General features: G+C 43.1%; 1 protein-coding gene across 1 annotated transcript in view; it reads right to left on the bottom strand.

The window, feature by feature from the left end:
* LOC133971390 (Na(+)/H(+) exchange regulatory cofactor NHE-RF2) overlaps positions 1-16,111 on the bottom strand; it is a 28,369-nt gene extending 12,258 nt beyond the window's left edge. The window contains exons 1-2 of the mRNA XM_062408715.1: positions 15,462-16,111; positions 13,962-14,249 (exon numbers count right to left, since the gene is read on the bottom strand). Coding sequence (XP_062264699.1) covers positions 13,962-14,249; positions 15,462-15,668 — 495 coding nt within the window. The 5' untranslated portion in view covers positions 15,669-16,111. The remainder of the gene's footprint in view (positions 1-13,961; positions 14,250-15,461) is intronic.
* Positions 16,112-16,687: the final 576 nt, after the last annotated feature.

Below are 16,687 nucleotides of genomic sequence, written 5' to 3'. Positions count from 1 at the left end.
TGTCAGAAGCTGTCCCAGTTGATGAAACTCGATCTCGGCTTGCTGAATAATTGAGAGGTAACCTACTGCGATGGACGGATCATGACCACCATTAACCCTTTCACAGCCAAGGATCACCGGCCCACTGGTTTGGTTAGGGATGTGCGTGCATCTGACAGTGTGTGCCGTTGTACAACAACGAGTGTCTGTGTGTGTGTGTGTCTGTGTCGCTCTCACTTTTATGCTTCCTACTGGCAGTTGTCATAAAGTCGATTAAGTCAAGTTTCATTTGAGTGTGTTGGTCAGTAAAAAATATTTTGTGATCATTCTACAGTTTAACACACTCTGCCTTTAGTTAAAACAAACATTCATTCATCAGTTTTTGTTCCATGGCTCCTTGTTCCACGACATAAAAACCTGAGTGCCAGTTCATTAATGTTATTTTCCTGCTCGGGAAAAAAAAATCGACAGTAGATGATTTTCAGTTTTCCAGCTATGAAGAAAAATCTCACAAGTTTCCTGTTCAGAAAATTTTAAATGCACTAAATGAGATTAAGTCACTTTCCACAACTGACTTGTATGTTTCTGTAGTTTGCATCCAAACAGTCTTTTAGTTACACATGTATAAATTAAAGTGCACTGAAATACGAAATAAGCTCCACCTACATCACCCACTGGTTTGTGAGCTGTCGTTTTGAAGCCGCCAGGACAGGATTCTGTCCAGCGCCTCAACGCTTTAGTCTCTTTCACTCTTAATGGGACCATGATTAAAATTACCAATAAAACAGCAAATTAACTCCATGCTGTATTGGAGAAAACTTGAAACTAATGACATATTATCACAACATATGTATATCTATATTATCAACCTGATTGAAATGAGCACACGTGAACATTTCCTGGAAGCAGCACTGACGCCTTGAGAGTGTCAGCCTGAAGCCTAAAGACAGAGCACTCAATGGAAGCACTGCTGACGCTGCATGATGCACTGCCAACAATAGCACATGGGACGTTTGCTGATGTCATCTTTGACAACAGTTGCAATGGAGACAGCGGTGGAACCAGTAGAACCACTTCTATCCGACAGAGAGAAGAAGTGAAGCTTTAGCACGAGGAGGGAACCATACACACATATATTATTTGTAGATGTCATGTCCTTTCATTGACATATTGTCCTGTGTATGTGTCTGTGTGTGTATGTGTGTGTGTATGTGTGTGTGTGTGTGTGTGTGTGTGTGTGTGTGTATATGTGTGCTTTAACAAATCAAACATGCAAAATGTCTAAGACAATCATGTGTGTGTATGTGTCCATGTGTCCCCACATGCAGCTGCTTTAAATGTTGCTCGGTCCAGAGAGGAAAATATCTGACCTGGCCATAAAGTGCACAGTGGGCGAGAGAGGAGCGAGGAGGGAATAAGAGAGAAAGGAAATGACCGGCAGCTGGAGAGAAGCAGAGAGGGATTTGTAAAAATGAAAATGAAGGAAAGGGGGATGGACAGAGAGAAGGAGGAGGAGATGATGCACAGCATGTGGAGGACAGGAAGAGAGGTCGAGAGAACATGACAACACGAGAACTGGCCAGAGATCTTGATAACAGTTTTTCCCACTGTTGTTGTGGTGTGTTGCATAACTGCTCTGTGACATGAAAGTGAGTGTGACAGTGTGTGTGTGTGTGTGTGTGTGTGTGTGTGGGGGTGTGTGTGTGTGTGTTTGTGGGTCCAGTGCTGCTCTGCCAGGACAGAGCTGCTGATATCTGTTTACAAAGTCTCCTACTCTACTGTGGTGTGTGTGTGTTTTTGTGTGTTTTACATATAACCTTAGTATTACGGGCTGTGTTTACTGAGATCATACTTCAGGAGACAGTGAACGAGGAAGGTAGAAAGTAGTACAAAGAAGAATATACAGGAAATATACACACTGGAGGAAAAAAATTCGAAAGCAAAAGAGCAACATCAGATCAGATTACAAAACCAAAGCATCAGTCGTGGATCAAGTTGTCATACTGAGCTGTAATGTGCTGTTGACAGTAATCAGATCAATCTTACAACTAGTTTGACTCTATACGACAGGATTCTGGGTCCATGGACACCTCAGGTCAAAGTTCAATCCTTGTTATTTAATCCACAAATTTAGTTGATTAAAGAATAGTTTGACATCTGGGGAACTAGTCCTATTCTAATTAAAACGTATTCACATGCCTGTGATAAATATATAGCTGGACCCAGCAGCTGTAAGCTCAAGTTATCTTAAAGATGGGGAATAACTATCCTGGCTCCCTGTGAAGGTGATCAAATCCAGGAGAGAAAACTCATCTGTTAACATACGATATCTTGTTTTTGCTTCTTTGATTAATAAAATAACTGAAGTGTAAATATACAATTTGCGGTTATATGGAATTTACTGATTGTTTTGGTGGAGGTGCTGGGTAATGGATGTAGTTGCCTCTGGAAAGAGGCAGGCTTGATAATAAAGATGGACTACATAGATGCGATCAGGGATGGCTTGGACAAACATCAGTGTGATTAGAAATATCAAAAATGCAAGAAACCATCTATTTGCCATTTTTTTTGACTTTTTAGTTTGGTTGATGTCCAATCCAGTAACATGGAGGAGGAAGAATGTGTGACCTTTACTGCAGCCAGCTCCCAGGTGGTGATCGAGACACTTTGGTTTCACTTTTGGAGAGTCGTCATCTTTATAAACAGTCTATGTTTGCACATGATAACTGACTGTATCATGATGTTTATCGATATCATTACAGGTGCAGCTTTCTAGAATGTGCTGCAGGGATATTAACCAGCTGTGGGAAAATGTGGTCCTGGTACCTGTAGTTCTTTGGCAGGTGTTTAAATGGATAGATCATTTTTACAGCTGCCCTTACATTCCCAATGCCAACAGTTAAGACGTGAGCAGGAAAAGCCATTTATCACCCTGGTATAAAGTTTAACTCACTGATGAGCTGCTCGTTCATGTTTCATCCTTTTGTCAGACTGTCCTAAATATATGATGAGGCGTACATGGATGCTGATATTTGTTGTCATTTAACACCTGCTGAAGATGCCCACAGCTTCATGTGCACTGTAACCGGCTGCCTGGGAAGCTGCAGGGCTGACGCTGCAATTATCTGCAGATCTCCAATGAGAGGAAACATATTGTTCAGGGTGTCATAGCTCCAGGCTGAACTGTCACCGAGCACAGATGAGATCATGGCTCTCATCTTGACTTATTGCATGAATAAAAGGCACAGAGCAAGATGAGACCCATGTAGTAGACGAGTCTATATGTGAAGGGAAACAACTACGTTTTTTCCAATCATTTGATATTTCTGATTTAAAACAATGAGCCTAAGAGAGGCCAGACTGAAATTTTGCTTAAAATGTTTCCATCCTTTGTTACAACGGACATTGCACAACCTATTAACCACACATCCAAATGTCGAGAGGATCTCTTGAGGGTTTGGAAGTTAAACTCCCTCAAGGAGTTCAACATCCCTGCTCAGTGACCTGAGATGTTACCCTATACCCTCTGGAGAACAGTCCACATGAATTGAATGCTCTGCTTTGCAAAACTCTAATGGGAAGAAGATGTGCAAAAGTCCTATAGTGTGGTTCTCTGATGGTTCAGCTGCTGATCTCATCAAACTGCAGCAAATATGTCCCCATGTTGATGCCATTTCTTGGCTGTGGCTGATGTCGGGTCAGATGTGGCTCAGGCTGTTTCTGAGCAGACAAAGAAGTACTTCAGCATGGTACATCAAAATAAGTCAAAATAACTGTAAAGTCTCATCTCATTTTCATCCGCTTATCCGGGGTCGGGTCGCGGGGGGAGCAGCTCAAGCAACTGTAAAGTGCTATTTCCAAATGGGCTAAAAAACATAAAGAATCATACAGAGCTGAGAGCTGATATTTAAATGAGCTAGTTTTCACTATGGACTATATATAAAGACGGACAACACGTCTCCACGTCCTATCACTGCCCACAAATTAAGCCAAAATATTGCAGATACGCATGCACGCTGCAATCCTGGGCATTCTGAGCCACAGTCAGCGCAGTAGTGATCAGGGGATGGAGCGACGGTACTGGGGTAGTGATTCCTGATGTCATTTCCATGGACCATTTTCATGCTTCAGTATCTTGTGGACACTGCAGAAGGAAAAAAGAGTCAAAGGCACGGAGAAAGGGTTTCACACATCCACCGGCCACGTCATGCTGTTTCATGTCTTTTTCACCCTTATCTTTGAGCGCCTCTTGTTACAACCTCACAACATGTTCACGTGTAGTTTTCAGACGGAGGAGTGAAGAGAGTGCAGCATTTCTTCTTGTTTGCATTTAAATGCCAAATGAAACTGTGTGGGCGGTTGGCCATGGTGCTAAAGTCAGTAGTGATGTGTTGCTATACGTGTGTGTGTTTGTCTTATTGGGCTATTCTCTGTTTTTCATGTGTGTGATGAGACAGCAGTTGATGCTGGGGATTTAACATGTGTGTGTGTGTGTGTGTGTGTGTGTGTGTGTGTGTGTGTGTGTGTGTGTGAGGGTTGGTCCACACCCTTGTTATCAGTGTGTTGCAGATATGTCTCGTCCCTGGTGCTTATTGATTTGCGTGTGTTTTTTCTCTGGGTGTTAGAGTATTCAAACATATGAGTGTGTAAGATGTGACTGAACCTCAAACAGTGGCCGATAATGGATTAAAAAGATCTTATTTAAGCATGTGATAGATATCTTCACATGGAGGTGGCTGGCTGGTGGCATAAAATAATCATTCATTAATCCTAATTGAGGTAAAAGTTTGACATAATCGTGATATTAATTTGAAGTCAAATCACCCAGGCCTATAATGAGTCAATCAGAGGGGATTCCTGCCTGCTACACTACGCTCACCTCACACACATAAACCAAACCTTCTCCTCTCATTCGTGCTACTCAAGCATCCATAGAATTCCCAGTCGAACCATAAGGATACAAAGCCTCTCTCCCATTAAATCCACTCCACTCCCACACAGAGAGAGAAGGAGGCCCTCAATTAAACTGATCCAAGATGCCGACGTGCGAGCTGAGTGAAACAGAGCAGGGCCAGTGGGACATCAGAAACAATCGGCTGTGTGTGCTTTTTAAAGTGTGTGTGTGAGCGGTGTGTGGGAATGTGTGCTGGCTCACAGCTGTGGGTGCAGCAGGGAGCAGATATAAATTAATATGTGAAGGAACAGAACATGATGAGTGGCCAGGATTAGAAATACAGTCAACCTGTGAAGCTGCACAGTTGTGACTGCAAGGCTGATATTTGCTTGTGCTCGCTAAACAGACACTGTCCCACTGTAGAAACACAGGAGGGACAACACTGTCTTCAGTGCAGTCAAGGACCTCATGATCAGCAACGATGAGGTGAAGTAATGAAGAATTACTTGAGGTAGTTTTGCTTTCTCTCTCTCTCTCTCTCTTATATTTGCTGCCGGAGCTGTTGTGTGGGCGGCACATTGATCGATCCTCAGCCTGGCTACAGCTGACCTGCGCTCCACTGATATTCCCACAACAAGTCATATTTAAAAGATTAGATTGAAAAAAGGAGCAGAAGAAGCAGGGCGAGTAAATATTTCCTAAACAGACATCATTCAATGGGATGGACCCAGACTCTAAAAGTGCTGGAAACTCATCAAAACCATTTTCAATATGTGTTTTAATTGCTCCCGACTCAATTTGTGGTTCAGTTAAGGAATGTTGCAGCTTCATACTCTGTATAGTTATGGTTTGATGATAATAAAAACAATAGTTAAAAGCTAGTATCACTGCCCTGATCAACAGAATTTCCCTAAGGGTGCTTCTGATATACAGTGTCACATTCCCAAGAACATGAGGTCACTGGGACCTTGACCTTTGACCTTGGAGGCATTGAAATGTTTTACAGAATTCATTGATATAAACTACAGCAGGACCTAGGATGGAGCCTTGAGGTACTCCAGAGTTCAGAAGGAGAGTAAACCAAAGAGGTAGGTAATAATATTTGTCCATCAACAAATTATTTTGAATGCAAACAACAAAACCACCAGCTCGGGGCAGATGTTTGGCCTCTAAGAACAGTCTCATTAAATGTTCTTAGCTTGAAAACCAGATTGAAACTTGAGATGGAAAAGGGAGGTTCTTTATTATATCATATCAGATGATGTAAACACTGAGACTTAATCCATGACACAGTGACAAAGACATTTCCTGCTGCGGTCAAAGAACCATTTTAGTTGGTAAACTGATTCAAACTGCATCTGAAGACCGACAGCAGGGTCAGCGTCTCCTGGATTAACGAGGCAAGCTTTTGAATATATTATCAGCCCTGCGTGGGGAGATAACAGATGCAGACACACAGCTGTGCTCACTCTCACACCCACACGCATTTGACACAACACACTCGATTGTGCTTATTCCTCTCATATTACTAACTAAATCACCAAATTCTTCCTTTTCTTAACACCCACCACACACACACACACACCCTCTTTTCCCCACTCATGACTTGTCCAATCCCTATAGGCCATGTTTTTACTTCAGGAATTCAGTTAATGGTCCCCCCCTCACCCCCCCCCCCCCCCTCCATACAAGCACACACACACACACACACACACACACACACACACACACTGAATCTGGACCCCTACAACCTGATGTAACGCAGTTGGTATTCCACGGAGGGGGGAGGGGGTTCTTGAACACCATCTCCAGATGTTAGTGAAAAGAATCTGAACCGCTTGCTCTTGCCAATGTAAGGTCTCTTTGATTTAAAGTTATATTTCATCTGAGCTCTAACACTGACTAGTTTAATTGTAAAAAATAAATAAATGTATATATATTGCCTTTAGGTAAAGAGGAGAAGTTTGAATAGTTTGCATGCCAGGTTAAATCAAGGTTTTTTACCACAAAGAGACAATGCTTCCACTCAGTCTAACTGCACTGCTACTGAACTGCATCGTGCATAACATCAAATGCCTCATTTTGTAAAAAAGGCTGCAAGAAACAAGCTCACATTTCCCCGGGTTGCAGGCAGAAAACATGCACGTAGAGATCACACATGGCTCAAGCACTGACTTTACCTCCAGACAACTCCTGTGTAATGCTCTGTCTCATTTGAGCTGACAGGCAACATCTTTTTCCTATTATCTGGGGCAAATGAGAAAACGGAGCCACGGAGCAGGGCACAGAGGGTGGCTGTGACTCTCCCAGAGTCGGGGAGCTGCTTGAGCCATCATCTCATTTTGTGGGGTTAAATCTAATGGTCGAAAGAGGATGATCATGATTTGGCTGCAGTGACACAAAGAAAGGACCCTGAGAAAATCTAAAGGACAATTTGATAAACGAGTAACAAGAGCAATTTTTCTGATAACACGCCCCAGGGGAAAACTGGGACACACGTCAGAAGAAAAACATTGTTTGGTTCAGTTGTGAGTCTATTTATGATTAAAAGCCCATGAAGCAGCAAAGAATAAATCAATGTTCAATGCCACATGCTCACACCTGCAACAGCACCTCTCATTTTACTTCTGTTGATCACGTCCAAACATCTCTCATCTGTTGCTCTGTCTATTTGTGTTTATTCAATCCTGACCTCATGACCTCAAGCCCTGACCCTTAAAACGGCGTCCTCTCTGTCCAGGGTCTTCTCACGCAGATCACTTCCACCCAAATACCACAGACTTTAAAATGAACCAAGCCTCAAGATGTATTTACTAAATACTACTGCTACTATTTCAAAGTATTTACAGATCAGAGGATCGTCTCAGGATTCTTGTTTTACTCCATGTTGTTTAGTCTCGGCTGGTGTTTAGATGGAAATCAGAGTTTGTTAAGGTTTCACCACCTGCAGCACACATGTGAATGAGTGTCAACAGGACTCTGAGCTTGTACGGTGATGTTCACAAATAACGCTAACGTTTGTTGTTGTGAATCAACCTTTGCAAATCTGCAAAAATAAATCGGAAATAATAGATATTTGTTTGGAAGAATTACATTTTTGTGAGTAGGAATTACGGCCTTACGGCTGTTTGCCTCCGCCGGCCAGTCAGGTCCAGTCTACATCCACGTCTGACCAGAGTTAATATTTTTTGGTCTCTTGTTGAATGTGACAGAGATCAATTTCTTGTAGGTGGTCCGTGCTTGATCAAGAAAACCGATTCAAGTAGAAAACAAAGTTGCAGCAATGTGATACTTGAAGATACTTCAAGTATTGACCCAGCAGGACAGTAGATCCATGAGACCACAACAATTTCAATGCCGGCGCCCGAGATTAGTTTTATTGTTTCAGTTTCTGACCAAAAGTGAAACGTGAACAAAATCCTCCCTTCTATTCCTATGTAATGCATATCTGTTTTTTGGGAGCCACCAATACCACAAGATCTAGATCCGCACCACAATTCTGGTTCCTTCCAGCAGATCTAATGGTAATTCATCCAGTAGTTTTTGCGTAATCCAGCTGACAAACAAAGAAAAAGACACAGATGAAAACTAAATGTTGGATATAAGGACCATCAAATGTCACACAAAGCTGCACTACATTCTTGGCAAACACACAGATCCACAATCCCCCTCTCTCTAAAATTGTTTTAACAGATGTGTGAGTGTGTGTTTATCCAAACACAAACACACGACTCTACAACCAACCCTACCCTCACACATCTTCACCTTTACCCTGTGTCCCTTCATCGTCTCAATTCTATTGACAGGACATTCTTATCCAGGGAAAGTGTTTTTATACAACCCTTAGTTACCCAACAGAAAATAACTTTATGAAGAGTCAATCTCAACTTGGCTGAAGGAAAAACATTCTATACCCATTTAAATATGCATCTTGTTGCCTAAGATATATAAGCAAGGTTCCACATCTCCTCCCTTTTCTCTTTGTCTATATTGACCATTACTAAATCTGCCTGCAAGCCGTTTTCATAAAAACCATTTCTGGTGTACCTTCTAACAAGCCTGACGTGACAAACCAGGAGCGCAACAGGACTGGAAAGAACAATGACAAAAAGACCACAATACTGTGTGTTTGTGCATGTGGTGGAGGCCTCGCCACCAACCGAGAGGGAAACTTCAGACCGGGGAGAATACCAGAAACTATATCGCCCCCAGAACTTCCATAAACAAGCCAGGAACAACTCTCCGTGGCTGTGGAATAATAACGAACCCTCATATGTCTCCTTCTCTGTATGTCTCTCATTTTTTATTTGCTATATATGCATGCCACCCTTTTTATTATTTGTGAATCTGCTTATTTAGCCTCTGATGGAGTCTTAGAGCCTCTGTTGTTATTGTGACTGTAACTATAGGTTGATGTATGTGTGTGTGTGTGTGTTTGTGTTTGCAAGATAAAAAAAGGATATTGTAAGAAAGTGACACCTGACACTTTATCTTGAAGTTAAGTCTTAATGGCACACCCACGTAACACATCCTGATGCATGTGTGTGTGTGTGTGTGTGTGTGTGTGTGTGTGTGTGTGTTTGTGTGTGTGTGTGCGCTTGTGTGGTCAAGACAGTGTGTTAAGGTAAGATGATACATCTCATACCCCATTCATAATGTTCCTGTCCTTGAAACGTCTCTTCCTGTCTCACTGAAACACCTGAGTATCAAACCTCGCTGCAGGCTTCCATCGTGCCGTCACCAAAGTGACTGAACAAGAAAGAGAACAGAAAATAGTCTGAGAGACAGAGATTGTCTAGACGAACTGAGCTTGTGCCTCAATTTGATGCAATTTCCTCTGTTCTTGTGGGACAGAGACAATATGGGGTTTAGTTCAGGTTTGTTTTATAGATTCCACTTCAATTTCCCTGACTCGTTGTAGCCAATAGTTCAAGCGAGACGACCATAGGACACGAGGAAGACATTTCAGCAAGCTGGTAAGTTGGACTTTTTCCTCTTTCCTTAATGGGAGTGTTATCAGGAACTCTCGCCCTTACCCTGCCCTCAAGTAGCTTAACAACCATGGAAACGTAAAAGATGCATGGAAAATTGGACGGATCTTTTTTTGTAAGTAAAGGCAGCATTAATTAGGATAAGAAAAACTGATAATCTCAGCTTACTGCACAGCAGGTATCTGCTAAACACAGGAACCTGTGCCTACCAGGCTTAAACAAGGTTATTCACGGCTGGTCAGCAACGGCCTCTTAGGGGCTGAATATGGATTTCTAATGATTCAAATGAAATCCTGTTGTGCTGCAAAGATTTGGTGAAGACACAAGAAAAAAAGCCCTGCAGAGATGCAGCAAGAGAACAGAGAACGAAGGGGACAAAACACAACCTACAGTATGTAAACTGTGTGAAGACAGGAGTAGTACGCAAACAGATACAGAAGCACAGACTCTGTGGGTCATCGGTCACCCCTCAACTCTTTCTGCTGTGAGACCTGGTGGAAGAGTGGTCATAAAACCAAGGGAAATACAGTCAGAGTCAAGCAACCTGGGGAACACGCACACAAACACACAGAAAACCTCTAGTGGGGATATTTATTGAGCGAATGTGAACGTGATTATAGATGGAAAAATGATTTCCACCATGTCGATGTACATGCCTGTATATGTGTGCGTGCAGAGTCTGTGTTGTGTCTCCTCTGGGGCCTTAGACTGTAGCTGCAGACGATTCATTTTGCTTTCACAGAGAGCAGAGGAGAGGAAATACACAACATCAAATTTGACATCTGGTTTTCATCGCTATATTTAGAATATTAAACCACAAAAGACATTTTAATGTTAAAGCAGGGATTTTCACAGTCACACACTGTGCTCCCCCTCTTTTAACAAAACTGAGAAAACAAAGGCCCCCTGGCTACTACTTCAATTTGGGTAGTTCTCAAGTTTTGGAACTACAGCTCCCATCATTTTGTGGTTTCGAGAGACGTAAACAGGAAGTATAGTGTTGCCAAAGAGTGGGTTAGCTGTGGAGTTCGGTTGTTGTTACCACAAACTCTACATAAAGACGGAAAACCCATCTCAACCTCCTCTCCTTGCAAAAATGAAACTAAAATATCCTGGATACAGGTGCCGCCATGTTGTACTATTGACGTCATTTGAGTTTGTTCTGTGGAGCTGCTGTCCCGCCGAGACACATGCTCCACCAATCGAAAGTCAGTCTCAGATGTCAATCATGATGTTTTTGTTTTTAAAGCATTAAATAACCAATTAAAAACCTGACTTTTTAGGGTTGTCCACGTCTTGTCCACTAACATGCAGGAGATGGGGTTTGTGATCGACACTAAAGCCAGCCACCAGGGGGAAATCAAGGTGGTTTGGCGTCACTTATTCTCCTCAGACAGTCTATATGGTTGTTAGCTTTGGCTACAGTTGTGGACAGTTTGGTAATCGGCACTACTACATGTACAGTATGCAACATTAGCCATTGCTAATTCCTGTTTGCTATGTACTCATGGGTGTACAGTCAGATACCTTTTTGAACCACTTTGAGACTAAAGAAATCTTAAAAATGTGATAAAACTCAGGCAAGCTCTGGTGTCTTTTCAATCAGTGACCTCTATTTGGATTTATGAACGTTCACTAATGATGGACATCACAGTAAATTGCACCTCTATAAATTGCAAGTCCCTCTGAACGTAAAAATATGTGTCACGTCTGCAGAATGCAGAATGAGACCGGCTGCTAAGAGTTTTAAAAGGTACTTTAACTGCCTCCATGAGTGGTGAAATAGCATACATCTAACCCCCCTCTGTGTCAGAACACCCACATGCACCTGTGCCTCTTACCGTCGATATCTTTGTCTCACATCTCTGACTCGCCACTCCCCTTGCATAGCAACGTTCAATATTCAGATACAATCTCCTCAAAGGGGAAACAAAATGGCAAGCAAGCAGGACAAAGTAAAAGAGTATGAACCCAGTTGCACAGGCAATGCCAAGCATCCATCATCAAACCTTCCAAAGAACCTTCAAGGTTGCTATTGGCTGCACAAGTCCTGGGTTCTTTCTGTCCAAGTAGTCTGTGCTCTGTCTCTCTTTCCTTTAGTCCTTTTCTCCTATCCCTCCCTTCAAAAATAAATCACGAGAAGAAATGTGCAGCTCTCAGCACTTTCCTAAAGATCAGAAAAGGAAAAATGAAACATCTCCCTGCAAACTGTGCACATTTTAGAGCAGTGAAAGGTTGTATTGTTCTTTTCAGCTTGGAGTCTTCACTTGGTGATTCATACTTAAATCTCTGATCGGTCTGTTTTCCCCTCTGCTTATGTTGTAGTAATTACTCAGGCATCATATACTGTATCATGTTACAGTCCCAGGAGCTGATTTCAGAAGAGCACTGAACCCCAGATAATCTCCTGAAATGATCCACAGGGGCTGTATGTGAGAACACCAATCACAGAGTCAGAGGCCCCGGACAAGGAGAGTTTTTCCTGCCAGCTCGCCTCGTAAAAACTCTGGATTGTGTCCCGGTGAGCCCATGTGAGAGTACAGCCGGATCTTGAGAGATTTCACCACGAGCAAGTTGCGTGTTTAATAACAATCAACAAAAAACTCCGGATGATAAAGAGGAGCCACACAAGTAGAAGGAGCCCATGAAGATGTCAATTTGGAAAGACGAGATTTGGGAGTTTTGGTGATGAGGGATCGACCCCAGTGTTTATATACGTCATGTCCTCCCTCCTGCACACAGGACGCAGAGGGAGGGGACGCAGAGACATTCAAACCTCTACAGACTCAGAAGGTAACAGAGGAAGGTTTCAATGCTTCAAACAAAAGGCAATTTGCGTTATTTTCCCCTCTCCTTTTTTTCATTTTGCAATGCTAATGACGTTTGGCTCATCCTGCTAAACCTTCTTTCCTTTCTTTCATTAGAGTCATTAAAGTCTGAGAGAGAAACAAGAGACCTCAAAGCATTTCCTGAGCTTCAGCTGGGCCAGCCTGACCTCAGCTACAACCGGGACTCCTCTTCCCCACGGGTCAACGAGACAAATCCACACACATTTCAGTCGGAACTGTCGCTGCTCTTGTAGCAACAGTGGCGCTCTAGTATTTGGCAGGACAAACCTAAGTGAAAACACATGTTTGTGTGAAATGCAGAAAGCAGAGATGGAGCGGCCGCCTCTCGCTGATACTGCGCATGTGAAACTGAAGACGATCGGATCTTTGTGTTCCAGGAGAGACGCGGTGGACGTAAACACATCGAGGAGGAAAAACCAAACTGGGAATTTAAAGGAGAATGAAAACAAAAGTGTGTCAAATGCCCACTGAGCATTATGCAGCCAACAGTGTCAATAAGAGGAATAAACACAGGTAGATGTGAAAAAAAAATCCCCTCTTGAGAACCCTTTCACAATATATGCAATACTGATAAAACAAAAGCTTTCAGAAAAAAGTTTTTATCCATTTATTATTTCTTTTTAAGATTTCTGTGGATTTCCTGTCCTGCAGAGTCACAGCGTTGGTCCAGCTTCCTGACCTCTGACCTTTGTTGCCCTCTTTGACCCCCACACACAACATCTGGAGCGCTTTCAGCCAGCCATGTTCTTCCCTCAGGACACACATACACATACACACACACATTCGTAAACAGACACACACCACATGTGCACGTAAGGCTACAGAACGGAAACTCACATGACATCTGCCTAATCTAATCTCAAACTGGCAAAGCAGCAAGTTAAACAAGTCTGTGGTGAAAGCCGGTGTGAGCTGAGGAGAATCCTTTCAAATAGGTGACTCACTATCAGCAATCTGTTCACTGTTCAACGTGTTTTGTATTTTTAACTCTTGTGTCTGGGGGTAGACAAATATGTAAGAATGCTCTGATTGTCTGAGAAACCTTCTATCATCAGGTCTAAGCTACTTATTTGTTGAGTAGTATAAAGAGTGAGGCGTCATGAATAACCTGCACCTCACCTCAGTTTCAACTCGCAGTCTGTTCGCTATTCCCAGTTAAGAGAATAATTACATAAAAGTTCAACAACATGATTACCCGTATTAATCTTAATCCCACATGTCCTGCCTCAGTGAGAAGGGACAGCTTACCTTCTTCGCTGCCTTCGATGGCGACCTCCTGGTGGGCTTCTGCACCTGGCCACTCAGCATGAGCGGCTGCTTGGACACAGAGCCGTTCTCCCGCTTCTTTCCCGGGGTGGACGGGACTGAGGACGGGGATGGGGACGGGGACGCCGGGGGAGAGGAAGAAGGGCCCCTCCTGACAACAGCCATCTCCTCTGTAGCCGTGAGGCGCAGGCTCCGCAGACTTTCGTGTGTCTCATTGTCCACCACGAGTAACCTGGTCTCGTTGGCTATGGCTTTGATCCACTGTACCACCTGAGAAATAGTTGTTTTTGTAATTTACTGATTGTATGGTAAATACCAATTCCAATACCAACATCGAAAATGCCTCAGATACTGACAAAAATGCTGTTTCATCAGCAGGTACATAAATGTGACGATCAGATGCCACATCTCTGAAGTATTTTGTGTTTTACCAGGATAAATTGCAACTTTCTTTGCGTCATATTCTGTATCATGTTACAGTCAGTTCCTCTTTGCTCTCTCCAGTTGCTGTACTACGACTGGCGAGTGCTGTTTAGAGAGCAGCAAAGACGAATTATTCCACTCCTGATACGGATTCCGATTTCTTTCTGTGTAGCATTAGCCAGAGCTAAGTTAAATGTCAGCAATTTGACAATATTTCAGTAAACGTTGACATGAATGTAAAACTTCAGTTTCAGGCTATACAAAGGAAGTAATTGCTGTGTGTTCCTGCAGGTTTACTCATTTGGGTTCTTTTTAGTTTTTCAAATATCAGATTGTTACTCAGTTTCGGCCAATATGCAAAGCCCGGTTATCGGAATCCGTATCGGGAAGGGAATAATTGTTTCGGAACATCTCCACAGAATACTGATTATAAACGTGTTGTAAATATAAACTGTTGTGAGAGCATCAGACATAAAAGTAACAGAGAAACCTGGAAAGGACATGTTGGTGCCTCTGCATGTGAAATGATTATCTGAACCTGCAGACCAGACCCCAGTGAAACAGGATATGACCATCATATAATTCTCAGGGAGACTTTCTGTGTCTTATTTTTATACATATTTCAAGACATTTTCAGGATAGAATATGTAAACAAACAAGTGTGTGGCCTGCTGATTTTCACCAGATTAGAGGAGTGAATATGTGGAGCAACACACTATGACACTGATATCATCCAAAAGCAGACAGTGCTGTCAGTCTACCTGAAGCTCTTTATCAGATTCAGTACATACCTGCTCAATCATAGCAACACGTAGCTCTCTCTTTGTGTGTGTGTGTGCGTGTGTTTGTGTGTGTGTGTGTGTGTGTGTGTGTGTGTGTGTGTTTATGTGTGTGTCTGTGTTAAGAGTTTCATAACAGTTGATAATTTGACTAGTGGCTCCTCAGAGCTGGAGGAGGGTGGTCGTCCCATAGATGCACCCTCCTGCCCCGTGTGACCTGTTGATGCCCCCTCCCCCCAGCTTGCAAATGCGTCCTGTGGCACAAAAACCACCGACTCACCTGATGATGCGTCTCTTTCTCCACGTTCACTCCATTCACTGCCACCACTCGGTCTCCTGCGCGCATCCCCGCCGCTTCAGCGGGGGAGCCAGCCTCCACTTTGCGGATGAACTGTCCGCTTTTCCCTTTCTCGCCATGCAAGTGAAATCCATACCCGTTGTCCCCTTTAGCCATGACACAAAGCCGCGGTCTCCGCTCGCTGGCCATGTCGTTTTAAACCTTCTGCAGAGTTCAGTCAGAGGATGATGATCAGAACGCAAAGATGATAGTTTGAGTTAGGGGAGCGGGCGCACGGCTGAACTTCCACAGAGCGAAAACATATCTGCCCATTACGCACGCACGCTCTCCACCATAGTAGAGCAGCACACGCAAAAACACAAAGTCATCAATTCTCAAATTTTCCTCCAGAGGTATAAATCCCACTGCGCTGAAAGAGGCAGCAGGGGTGAAACTTTAAAAACGATGCAACCGGTCCCCATCCAGCTCGTGTGTGTTGGATCAGAACTGACGCGCACCGCTGGCGACTAAAAACTGATCCTGTGGCAGCGCGCACTCAGCCTGCAGGGGATCCTCAGCATCAGTGTTACCGCAGACGTGTTCCAGTCGAGGAGATGACCTCTCCCTCGACGTTTATCATAACAACTGATCGGGGGAAACAAGCATTGACTCAGAGCCTACTGGAGTTCGCGCCCCTGTGCACCAATAGCACCATCTACCTGCAGCCAGGCTACCTGTTGGTTTCTCAGGGGGAGCTGCAGTGGGGAGTGCAGAGACAGAAGATTCTGAATGATGCAACAGTGTCCCCGGGTGGTGGGGGACCAGTAAGAGAAGAAAGTCCTTGTAAAAAGATGATGGCACCACAGTTGCCATGAACCTTGCTAAATGTATAAGAAAAGGACCAAACCGTATCTTCCAACTGTGAGTATAAAGCAATTATGAAATTTTAAGTCTGATAAATGAATGTCAGAAGAGTGCATCCAAAATAATAATAATAACAATAATAAGTGTCCATTTTGTATACAGTAGAACTGTGGGCTGAATGTGTGCATATATTTTCAAAACAAGAGAGATTCATATGTCCAAAAATGAATATGAATATTTAAGAGTAAAGTTTAATATATATAATAGTAAATAAAAAAAGTAATTTTGACTTTCCCAGGGAGTAGAACTATATGAATTAGTTACGTCAGATATATTTTTATCACCTTACATTAAATGGAAAGTAC

The sequence above is a fragment of the Platichthys flesus genome, chromosome 16 (assembly GCF_949316205.1).
Source record: "Platichthys flesus chromosome 16, fPlaFle2.1, whole genome shotgun sequence".
NCBI lineage: Eukaryota > Metazoa > Chordata > Actinopteri > Pleuronectiformes > Pleuronectidae > Platichthys > Platichthys flesus.
Note: the sequence above shows the minus strand (reverse complement) of the source record. Positions and strands in the feature narration are given on the sequence as shown.